This window comes from Acanthopagrus latus, chromosome 6 (assembly GCF_904848185.1).
Source record: "Acanthopagrus latus isolate v.2019 chromosome 6, fAcaLat1.1, whole genome shotgun sequence".
NCBI lineage: Eukaryota > Metazoa > Chordata > Actinopteri > Spariformes > Sparidae > Acanthopagrus > Acanthopagrus latus.
Window position 1 is genome coordinate 33,782,672 of NC_051044.1, and position 12,349 is coordinate 33,795,020.

The 12,349-nt window shown below is 39.9% G+C and overlaps 1 protein-coding gene and 1 long non-coding RNA gene across 3 annotated transcripts in view; one reads left to right on the forward strand and one right to left on the reverse strand.

The window, feature by feature from the left end:
* The window catches only part of aldh1l1 (aldehyde dehydrogenase 1 family, member L1), a 70,883-nt gene extending 69,692 nt beyond the window's left edge, over nt 1-1,191 (forward strand). Inside the window, exon 23 of the mRNA XM_037100778.1 lies at nt 644-1,191. Within this exon, the coding sequence (XP_036956673.1) occupies nt 644-699 (56 nt within the window). The 3' untranslated portion in view covers nt 700-1,191. The remainder of the gene's footprint in view (nt 1-643) is intronic.
* LOC119020956 lies at nt 901-4,992 on the reverse strand. Of its 2 annotated transcripts, XR_005075452.1 has the most exons (5): nt 4,799-4,992; nt 4,582-4,604; nt 2,643-2,740; nt 2,434-2,550; nt 901-2,305 (listed from the first exon to the last, which is right to left on the reverse strand). It is a non-coding gene; the product is annotated as an uncharacterized LOC119020956 (long non-coding RNA). The 2 variants fall into 2 exon arrangements; XR_005075451.1 differs by lacking the exons at nt 4,582-4,604; nt 4,799-4,992 and having other exon boundaries at nt 2,643-4,268.
* Between the last annotated feature and the right edge of the window lie 7,357 nt (nt 4,993-12,349).

The following is a 12,349-nucleotide window of genomic DNA, read 5'->3' on the forward strand; positions in this document are numbered from 1 at the left end:
GCATCTACTCATGGTAGAGAGGCTTGTGTGGGAGGTAAAAATGAATGGCGTCCTTCTTGCTGTAACATTAGCTAGCTCAGTTAGCTAACCTCACATCCATTAGAAGATGCACCCTTCCCTCTGTGTTCTGATACACTTTATTGGGTGTAGTTGAGTAGAAAGAAAATAGCTGACTTACCAAGCTATGCAAAAATGTTAAGTCTAGCAGTTCTCCTCATATAAATCTGAAGCAGTACTCAGAGCTTAGTGTGTCCAACAATTCACCAATCCAGGTGCTGGCATTTGAGCACCAATGAGCCGGTTTAAGGAACAATACTCAACGGACATGGAGAAGTTTTTGGCATGCTGTATTGTACTACATTACAAATAAGACTACTGTTATACTGACCAGCTCCTGGCTGTTTCACTGTATCTTGTGTTAGTGTGGATTTCAATATGGTGGCGAGTAGCTCCATTAAATGCCAGCATTTTCACAGCTGTTCAGCTGACAGCTGTTCACTGTGTTGAATTTACAAACATCAGTCTGTGTCATCCCTGTTTCCTCAGTGGTTTACATCTGTCTGTAGAATTTGGACAAATTACTCAAGTTTGTTATCCTGATTGATATCCATACTTACTGACAGTGTCCATGTCTATCCAACAGGGCAAGAGGCTCTGAACGAATACCTGAAGACAAAAGCAGTGACCATTGAGTATTAAGTCAAATGAGAGCCAAAAGAGATGGTGAGACATCAGCTCCCTGCTGACATAAGAGACATGCCTGGACGGAAGCATAGGGTCGCTTGGATGACGGCGTCGTCTCACCAAAATCACCTCACACCTGTGGAGTTCTTCTACTCATTGTCAGCTCCTCACTGTAACACTTTATTTCCCTCATCATGCTAATCATTTACGTATTCAGTTGGTTCAGTCCACTTAATAACACACCTCTGAGCCATGTTGTAGTAAATGTTGTCCTAAACTATGCAAAGGTGACTTCTGAGACTGTTTTGTAATCGATGTGATTGAGTTAAAAACTGATAAAAAAACTTTAAGAAATGTAATATTTCTAATACATTTTAAACTCATTGATGAAATTTCCACATTCAGCCCTCACTAAGTATGAACACGATTGTGGGTATGTCCATAGACTTGAAACCAAGATGTTCAAGAGACTGTCCATGTGCGAATTAAAATCACCAACACTAAGAATTTTGTTGTAATTTGTATTCATATTATATAAAAGCTTTGAAAAATCCATTTTAACTTTGGACAGTTATTTGGAACTGTCCAAATATATACAGTGATTTTTAATATGGTTGACAGTTAAAAACAGTAGCAAAATATTCAAAAGAGCTAAAAACATCAAATGCCTACACTCAGAGGCCTTACACACAATGGTAGCCAACCCACCCTTCCCTCTTTCCCCATCTGCAAGAATTGGAAATGTCATTTAGATGAATATAGCAGGTGCATCGGAGTTTAAGCAAGTTTCAGAAAAAAAACAAAAAAAATCTACAATAAGGTCATTGGCCAGGAAGGTTTGGCAGGGAACATATATTTAAAAGTTCCATTTGCAGTTTCTAGGAATGACCATTAAGAGGCAACAAGAGGCAGACTTTCACCGTTTACTGTCAGATAATCAGAGCTGTCTGTGAAGGGACGGAGGTCGCACAATCCATCCAGACACCCTGCCGTCTTCCTCATCAGACATTAGGTCTATGGTAGTTAGGGCTGTCACTTTTTATTCGAAATTTGAATATTTGTTCGAAGTGGGTGGAAAAGTTCTTATTCGAATGTAATGACCTTTTCGAAATCAAAATGTACAGTATATAAGCGCAACAGACCGTATGAAGTCATTTGCCTTGTGATCCAGCAGAGGGCGCTCTAAATCAGCTTGACCTATCGCACGCCCTATTAACCCTTGTTTGCCACGAATCTAAAGGACACTAGCGAGCAAAGCCGTCCTGAGCGGACAATCACGACACCAAAGCATCTGAGATGAAGTGTATGGAAGTATTTACTGTTCTACATCGTAGATGGAAAAGTAACTAACAAAGCTGTTTGTCGACTTTGTACAAAGCAGCTGTCTGACTCTACAATGGCAACAAATGTGCAGATTACCTCTTACACTAACGTTAGCAGGTGAGTGTACAACCTCATCTGACTGCCTACTGCCCTCAATTCAAATATTCATTCAAATAAATTGCATGCCATTTCAAAATTTGTTCGAACTTCATTTTTTTAAAAAGTGACAGACATAATGGTGGTGCACTTCCAAAGGTCCACCTCATCCTCAGAGAGCACACTGTCTCGTTTCCAGCAGCTGTAAAATCAATCAACAAAAGACAATCAGTACTGCATGATGCACTGCATATTGACACAACACATCTATTAATGCACCTGATAAATAGTCACATTGACCAAAAACAGATCTAATCTAATAAGTCTTACCCTCTTTCTTCTCGATCAACTCTGAGCTGAACTCTTCACAGCTTCCGCCTGCGATGCAAGATCTGGTTGTTTGTACCTGAAGCTCCTGCACACTGTCTCGTAATGTCTTACAGGCAGCTGGAAAACAATTACATGACAGTGGTATGATAAAAAAACGTAAGTCACAGTAAAATTAAACAAGGAAGGGGAAAACAGTAAAAGTTACTTACACACAATGGCGTCATTATCAGCATCATGTAAATCTGGACTTGCAGACATAACTCCGAACAAATAGGAGGTCACGGCCTCGTTGTGAGGAGAGGTTAGTCTGTGAAAACAAAATGCTCGCAGCAATAAACCACCATGTCCTACTGTGGCAGCGAAGCGCCCTCCATTGGCGACAGTCTCCATGGCGACCCAGCGCAGGCCTCCTTTCGACAATGGCCATGCCGCTGACCCAGCTCTTGCTAGCTAGCTTAGCCGAACTTGCTTCGTGTCCAATAAACCCTAACCCCTAACCCGAGTCAGACACATGACCAATAACACCATCACAGACTGCTATAAAGCCAGGTATTCAGACTAATAACGGCAAAAATAGCACTAATATAGCTGCTAATAACTTACCAGTGCCATTTCCACAGAGTCCACCAACGAGAACGGGGGGGTTCTTCTGATGTTATTACACATCAAACAAAGGAGACAACTCCTAAACCAGACAGACCGACTGACTCGACTCCGTCAATGGAGGCTACAGCCCAAAATGGTGCGTCCTATCTGCCCATCTGTCACCTCTGATGTTAATTACTGCACACGTGATCAGCAACTGCCATCTCCCATGCCAACGTAAATGTAGAAGAAAATGCGCAACTTGATGAGTTTGACAGACTTCAGAACATGAGGATGTTAACGTAGAAAACAATAGAGAATCAATAAGTAATAGTTTGGTAATAAATAATAACCTACTTTGTTTAAATAATGTAGCAACAGTAATACCGGACTCCATCTCATCTCTCCCCTCGTCACAGGAAATCCCCATTGAACATAATGGGGCATTTCTTGGAACACGACGTGACAGGAATTTGAGTGACGTGAAGGCTAGAGTAACCAAATTGAATACGGTGGCACATCCGATGAGGAAGGTTACCAAAAGAACGGAGACTAATGACTTACTGGTAAACTCTGAGGATGTCATTCAGCCACTGGTACCCCCCCCCCCCTCGCCCTGGAGCCTCTAGGAAGGAGCCTAAGAGACACCCTAATACTTATAGGAAAATTAAAGAGTAGAATTTAGATGTGGTCAAATTCGTCGCCATTCTGGGTGATTCCAATCTTGCCCACATTCCTATCTTTGACAATGTGGACATTCAAGTCGATAGTTTTCCAGGAGCTACTTGTCATTACATTCAAGAAATGTTTTAAAAACCTAAGCCTGCCAAGAAGGTGCGCGAGGTAATCATGTCAGTTGGTTTAAATAACTGTCTGAAGCGTCTTCTCCCAGCGATGACAGACAAAAAATTGGGCCTTTTAGTTAGCATGGCAAAACAGACCTTTCCTGATGCCAAAATCAAGTTTAATGAAGCTGGACATCATTATTAAACCAGTAGATAAGGATGGCCAGATTGTCCTCCAGGATCGCACTAGTTATCTTATAAAGGCTAATAGACAGCTGCAAGACAGGAAGTATTACATCCCACTGGCACATCCGTTGCAACCTGAAATACACCAGATAATTCAATCCATAGTTACAGTTTTTCTCGATTGTTTACACACATTTTCTGAAAGCATGCCTCATACTCTCAGAACTCTACACACAAATCAAAAATCACACACACAATGGGCAAAACCCCTCAATTCTCCTGCAAAATGAAACTTTACATTCAAAACAATGTTATTTCTTCTCAAAATGGTATTTTGTTTTCAAATGGCACACACAAACCATCAAATGAATAGACATTTAGAAGAACCAGTTGAACACTGATGTGCTCAATGTAAAACACTGTGATGAATGGACAACACTTCTTCATTGATCATAATGACTTAGGCCTTTTTTTTGTTCAGTGTTACACTTACTACAGACAGCTCATACATGAGTGTGTTGTAAAATATTTGAGAATATTGTTTTTATACTCAGGACACACAAATATGCGGTAACAAATATATTTTACCCACCTTGTGTTGGTAATCTTTCAGTTCTGCAATAAAAATAGTAAAATACTGTAAATACTGTGTAGGAATACAAAGTAGGAATACATTTCCCAAATACTTGAAACATACTTTATTTTTACAGTCAACAGAACAGTCCACAGGCAATACTGTACTACTGTACTCATTGAGTACTGTATTGATATGCAGTACTGCAATTTTCTAGTGAGAGTAGATTTCTTACCTATTCTCATTACTCCTCTGGCTCTGCCTCTGTTTCCAATGTTGGCATCCATTGCTCCAAAGCAGAAGAGCCTTTTATGTTGGCCTTTTATGCTAAAGCTCTGATTGCTAATTGTAAAACTGTGTGACAGGTGTTTGCCCATGTGATGAGTCAGTGTGCATAGTAGGGCAATTGACTTTAGAATTTTGAATGACAGTGTGTTCCTTGTGAAAACAAGAGATTTTCTCCATGAAAGTTGTGCCAAATGCAGAAAATTGTGTGTAGTGTTTTGAAAAAAAAGTGTGTTTTAGAACTGCAATTTGAGTGTAAAGCAGGAATTGTGCTTGTAGTTTAGCAGAATTGGTTCAGGGGGTTGGTGCATGAGTTACATGTTGTGGTCATTGTGTCTCAAGTACCAGCTTTTGTGTGTAAACAATCGAGAAAAACTGTAATATCGAACCCAAACGCACGACTCAGACTCTGGGAAGTCAATTCAAATTCAATCATTTGTGACATGATGAATTCATTAATAGTGCAGGGTTGAAGAAGTGATGTGCTGGAGAATCCCAGAGTCTGTGAGGTAAGGCAGCGGTAGCTGGTGAGTTAAGCCCCTTTGTTCAGCGTCCTCTGTGTAATGGTGGCGCCGCGTGGGCATCCCACTGTTTGTCTTGTCACATGGTGGAAGGCCCACGACTGGGACCGGGGAGCACCGGAGTACCGACTGGCAGGCAAACAGCGAGAGCTCGAAACCCAAACAGGCAGGAGCAGTAGACTGGCAGGCAGGCAGGCAGGCAACACAAGACAAGATGAAGCAACTGTGGCAAAAGAAGACAACAGGTCAAGACAGCTACACAAGCTATATTCACAAGAACAGCACAGAACACGCGGGAACCAGTATCAGAACTCAAAATACTGCTGTAGCTGAAAGTATGATCTGGCGATGAGTGGGTGAAGGTCCAGAGGCTTTATGCAGTGGTTGATTAGAGGAAGTGGTATCACCTGGTGCTCCTGCAGAGAGAGTTAGCCACGCCCATGAACAGAAAACACAGGCTGTGTCTCAATTCAGGGGCAGCATCCTTCAAGGACCCATCCTTCGCCACCAGCATAGGCCGGGTCCTTCAGAGAGACCTGCAGGCTGTGTTAGCCGGTTGTTAACTGGGACAGTCTACCCTTCAAAGCATTTCCTGATTGCGTCACCAGATGTTCCCGCTCCTACCCGCACGTCAATATTTATGCAGCCCAGGTCCGCGAAAGTGACAAAAAGAGTAAAGTTTGACTGTCAGATCTGTTCGAGTTGCAGGAATTCCTGATTTCCTTTTTAATCCTGCTCCATGTGGAGGAAGAGGAGAAGCAGCTGGTTTACCTCAGGCTGAGAGGACTGTGGAGAGGTAAACCTGTTATTGATCCCACAGTAATCTTATCAATATTACCATTATTAGCTCACTAACAGTTTGGAGTAATTAACATTACGTTAATGTTGACATATAAATTGTTGATCGCCACATATGATTTTATTTTAATTTTAAAGGCATTGTATTTAAAAGGTTTGGTAGATAGTTTTGTTTGTTGTGATTTATTATTATTATTATTATTATTATTATCATTATTATTGCCTCTTTCTTAAAACATTCTCAGTGACATGGCATGGAGTCAGAACTGCAGACCCAGTTGATGGACGCTGTGGTGGACAGAGGACACTGGACCCCCAAACACCCTGAGTACCGACCCAGATGATGTCCCACTGACACCATCCAGCCCAGCAGCACTGCAGGGACTCCTGCTCAGCCTGTTACTGTACATCATCTGTAACTGTTTTAATATTGTTTTTAATAATTGTTTTTGTTAATAGTAAATAATAATCTGTAAATAGATAGATGCTGTAATTTTGTCAATAGTTGTAAATGTTAAGACCTTAATAAAAGAAAACATTGAATCCCGTGTTGTTCCTAAGAAGTAGCACTTGATGACGTTTGCTGTTATAAATTGTACTTAAGTTGTAAATACTGAATGGAATAGACAACGTGTAACAATAGAACCATATTTTGTCATGAATTTACTTGTTATTTATTTTTTCTTTTACTGTTTTAATCTCTCATATTTTAACCTTTAGTCCCTCGTGTTTTTAGCCTTTATACTTATATGTTTTAGTCCCTCGTGTTTTTAGCTTCTATGCTTTTTGCCTTATTTTACTGTTTTAGTCTGTCAGTTTTTAATCTCCAGTGTTTCCTCATGGGGGCCTGCCAGGCTGGGGGTGGTCTCTGGTCTGGCCGCGGGGGGTGCTGTCCCATGGACGGCTCTGGCCCGGATGACCAGAGGGCTCTGCACCTTGGTGTGGGGCCTCCTGTCTGCCCGGGTTGGGGTGGTCTCTGTGGTGGTGCTCCCTGCGGCATTGGCCCGACATCTCTCCCGGTGTGGCTGGCTCCTGAAAGGTAGCTTCCTCCATGCACCAGGTCTCGCTGTCCAGCCATGTCTCTTTAGTGACAGCTACTGTATGGGTGTGTATGAGTGTGTGTGTCTGCGTGCATATATGTGAGTGTGTGTATGAGTGTGTATGTCTCTGTCCATGTCTGAGGGGGTGGGAGGGTTTGGGTTCTTTTAATTTTCTTCTCCTAACTTTATTTTGCTGTTTCTATTTTTCTGCTGTTGTTTGTTTATTTCTGTGAGGCACTTTGAGGTACTTTTTTCTGTATGAAAAGCGCCATATAAATAAAGATTGATTGATTGAATTATATAAAATGAACAATTATTAACAAATAATTTAAAAAGAACCCATACATTAATTAAATAATATCAGCATCATAGCATTAACGTTATTAACAAAATAATATCAGGATTGTCCTCTGGATGACAGACTTGGACAGAAAATAGGACTCAGATGCAGATTGGGCGGAAGTACAATCAAATTTTATTAATCTGATTTTGTTGTTCTCCAGGATGAATGAAAACAAAATGACTATGAAAATCTTCATGAGACAAACAAGACGAACAACAAGGAACATGAAATAACAAAAGGCGCTCCCGAAGGAGGAATCTACTCTATTCTAGAATTTCTAAGAAATTAACGATTACAAAATAAAACTCTCCGAAGAGGAAAAGACAGGCTATGAAATGCACTGCTCTAAGTTATCAAAATTAATCAACAAAAATTCACTCACAATGAGGACAAACAAAAGGCTATGAAAATTCAAACGTCAAACTCAAAACTTCTAACCAGAAAATTTACAAAGAAAAATCACTCTCCTAGAGAGGCAAAATACAGATGAATAAAACAAGAAAATACTTAACACGACGAGGTTCAAGGCTGTGGGTCAAGGCTTTAGTATGCGACATGGAAGACGAAATACTTAGGCGACGAAGACAGGGGAAGACAGAGACTTTATACACATGAGGGAGGGGAACACAGGTGGAAACAATCAGGAATCAGGGATGACGTCAGACCAGTGACACAGGAGGAAGGGTAAGTGACCTGAAACGAGAGGAGAGTTACTTTCAAAATAAAACAGGAAGTTCACAAGACAGATCCCAAGACAAGACAACCTCACCGCGATGTGACACTGGAGCAGAGAAGAGCCTCTCCATCCCTAACCCTAACCCTCCTTGAAGCAAGAGAAAAGGTCAACACAAGATCATATTAACACAGGGATGCAAAGATTTACAAAAAGTGACATCAGGAGTGATAAATTAGCTATTTATTATTTATTATTATATATTATTGCCTTACTTCCATCCAGCCGTGGAATATTTTGCCCTGTGAAAAAAATGTTGTTCTATTCTGACCTTGGATAGATGAAGCTCTCTGTTTGCTCCCTAAAACACAATGAAATGTAAAAGATGTTTTGTGTTATGTGAACAGACAAAAGAGTTCTAATACAGATATATATATATATATATATATATATATATATATATATATATATATATATATATATATATATATATATATATATATATATATATATATGCTACTCACAAAAAGTCAGGGATATTGAGCTTTTGTTTTTGTTTCACGATGAACCTAAAATCCACTACAACCTTTACAGATGAAATCACCATTGTATGTTGCTACTTAAATGCCCTACTGTCATCATATAATATATAATACCAAACTGTAGTGGGGACTTTTTACATTTTCCATGAATTTCACCCAAAAGCCAGATATCCCTAACTTTTTGTGAGTAGTATATATATATATATATATATATATATATATATATATATATATATATATATATATATAGCTCTTTATTCCAGCGTTTAGCTAGACTAAATCTGTTCATCTTGGTCCATTTTATGTACATGAAGTAAAACGAGTCTATAACATCTCCACAGTCACAATAAGATATAAGTAAACCTCTGAACGTCTAATGTTTGACAATAAAAGGCATCAAGCTGAGCATTACAAACATATTTTAACTGATATTTTGAGGTTTTAAGGTCCCTTGAAGTTTAACATATTTGGCATTTGACTCTCAAATCAGTAAAAACCAAGTATAAACCCAATACTTACATTTAAATGCGAAATCTGCGCCACTTGAGGTCACCATTATCTATTTATTTATTTATTCTCTTTGGGCGCACAATGAATCTTGGGCAATTTGTAGCCGTGAAGGATAGTAGTGGTGTGTCCTCCAGAAACAGGCAAAAGAAGGAGGCATTTGTGGGGAGCTTTTTGAGCACACTTTGAATTGGGACAGGCTTCGCGCGGACTAGTGACGTAATTGCACTTCAAATACGCACTATGAAGGATGCTGCCCCTGAATTGAGACACAGCCACAGACAGGGGATGGGGGAGACATGAGGATCAGACAGACGAGGGAAACAGACAACAAAACAAAGGGAAAGAAGGAGCTGCCCTGACAGGAGTCATAAGATTACCTATACTTTATTTGTGTTACCTCGACGACAGCTTTAGTCTGTGGGCGGACACGGAAGCATCTTTTGAAGAATCCTTAATTCTCATCATCCCCAAATAAAATTTAAATGTAATTTACAAAAACACTAAGTTGAATTTCTGGATACTGAGGTGTTTTCATTCTGGTTTTGGGCGGCGGTAGCAAAAAACTTGCCACAAAAGTTTATTTTTAGGCTACTGACAGACATGCACTTTTACAGAAGAGCAGCTATCACCCACAGCACACATACCTCGGATTGATTAAATCTCAATTTTCCAGATGACACAGAGGAGGCAACAAGAATATTGTTTGTAGCCCTAGCACAAAGGTTAATGCTATCTTTTATAAAACATAAGGAATATAAGAGGGAGGGGGAGAGCCTCCCACTAATCCCGATGGTCGAAACATTTTCATACCGTTTGGGAGGATTTAATGCCAGGCTCAGAGCGAATTTCAAATGGGCACATGAACTTTGTCAACCTCTCACCAAATTTAGAATGATTGCGGCTTACAGGAGAAATAAAAAACTCAAGACATGTTGGTTCATACAGCTTTAGATAAGAGAAAACAAAGGGATGATCCGTGGCTTTTGACTCACGCTCCTTTTGGTTTTAATGCTGGTTCAGGGCTGGGTCACCCAATTTTGAGAAATTGGAATTTGACAGCGCAAAAACAAGTAATGTGATTTACACAATACAATGCCAGCACTGCAAGCTGTTATACATAGGTGAAACAGCAAGAAGATCGAGGATATGCATTTATGAACATCTGAACCAGATCCGTAATGCTAGTGTAGAGACAAAACTGAATGCTCACTTCACTTCACTTCACTTCACTTTACAGGGCATTCAGAACTTTAGGTACATCGACTTGGAGAGTAATCCATTGTGGAGCGTGAATCAACGTAAATCTCGGGAGCATATTATGATTGAGAAACTATCTGCAATAACACCAACAGGCTTAAATGAAAAAAAACTTAGATAATTGATAAGTATAATCCCCCCCCCCCCCTTTTTTCTTTTTCCTGTATGGATTTTTTCTTTTAAAGATATGGTGGCAATGAGGTGAGCACTTATTAATCCCAAATGAGAGAGTAGTTTTAGAAGGCTGGGTAAAATAGACGGCGTGTCCATTAAGCTGGTTATAATGTCTTCAAGAGCAGGTGTCTTATGAATTAAAAACCTTCTATATAATAAATTTATTATTCATTTAATGATTTTTATATTCTGATTGGCTGTAGCTCAGTGGGTAGAGCTGGTGGAACGGTGATCAGAAGGTCATTGGTTCATGTGTGTATGTGTTGAAGTATCCTTGAGCAAGATACTGAACCCCAAAGTTGCTACTGATGTGCAGTTGGCACCTTGTGTGGCAGCCACTGCCATCAGTAAGGGTCCTGTGATGAGCTGGCGACTCATGCAGGATATACCCTGGCCTTCGCCCATCGAGTGAACTGGATTTGGCCCCAGTAAGCCCTGCAGCCCCTTAGGGGGAAAAAAGCAGCACCATCCCACGACCCTCACGGATTAAGCAAAACGGAAACGGATTTATACAAATATTACAATCAGCAGATTTTTTTTTGTTTTAAGTGTGCCTTCAGCCTGAGGAAGATCCACCAGGATTGAAACGTCGCAACAGGCACACATAGTTTATTTAAATATAAGTTAAAATCATAAACATACGTTAAAAACAATTTCATTTCTTTTTTTATTTTATTTTCAATTCATTTGAATTTTTATTCATACCTACCCTAATAAATAAATAAATTCATTCAATCATTCATTCATTCATTAATAAATAACAAATAAATAGAGGTTAAAAACAATTAAGAACCCACTCCGTAATGCCTTACCAGCAGGATGGCGGGTGGACTCACGTATGTTACAGGGGCAGGCGTGGACGCTTCTGTGAACGTACCATTCAAGCACCATGCAACTCAACCAGGGGAAATTACTCCTGGGATTGCAGGGGTGAGTACACCACCTGTCTTCCGTGTAAACAGAGGACTGGGCAATACTGGTTTGGACATAACTTTTGACATGTTTATCCTGTCCTTTAAAAACTGAATGATCACCCAAAATAAATAATCTAGGGCTAATTGGCATTCATATCTCTGTAATTTTGCACAAATTATCATAAATATTGATCCAGTATTGTTGGACTTGGGCCTTTCAGGAGGGAGAGACCTATAAAACAACATCTTTGGCACCCCTAAGCCTCCTCTATCAGTTGGTCTCAGTAACTTGCTGGGGTTCAAACGGGGCGTTTACCATTCAAAATAAATATCTTGGATATCCTGTCAAACCTTTTAAAATAATAATGGGGAATTTCTAAGGGGAGGGACTGGATAAGATAATTAAGTTTGGGAACACGGTTCATTTTCAAAACGTTAACTTTACCTGCCATAGACAAATTAAGAGTTGCCCATCTTTCAACATCACAATAAATTGTTTGTAATAATGGATCAAAGTTAACTTTGATCAGATCTTTCAGCTGTCTAGGAAAGTGGATATCCAGTTACATAATACCTTGCTGAGGCCACTGAAATACACCTGGGTGGAGGGCAGTGGCGGGGCAATAAGCTGTTAAAGGGAGTGCCTCAGACTTAGACCAGTTCACCCTGTAGCCAGAGAATTTGGAAAATGAGTTTATGATACTAAGAAGACATGGTATAAATCTGCTG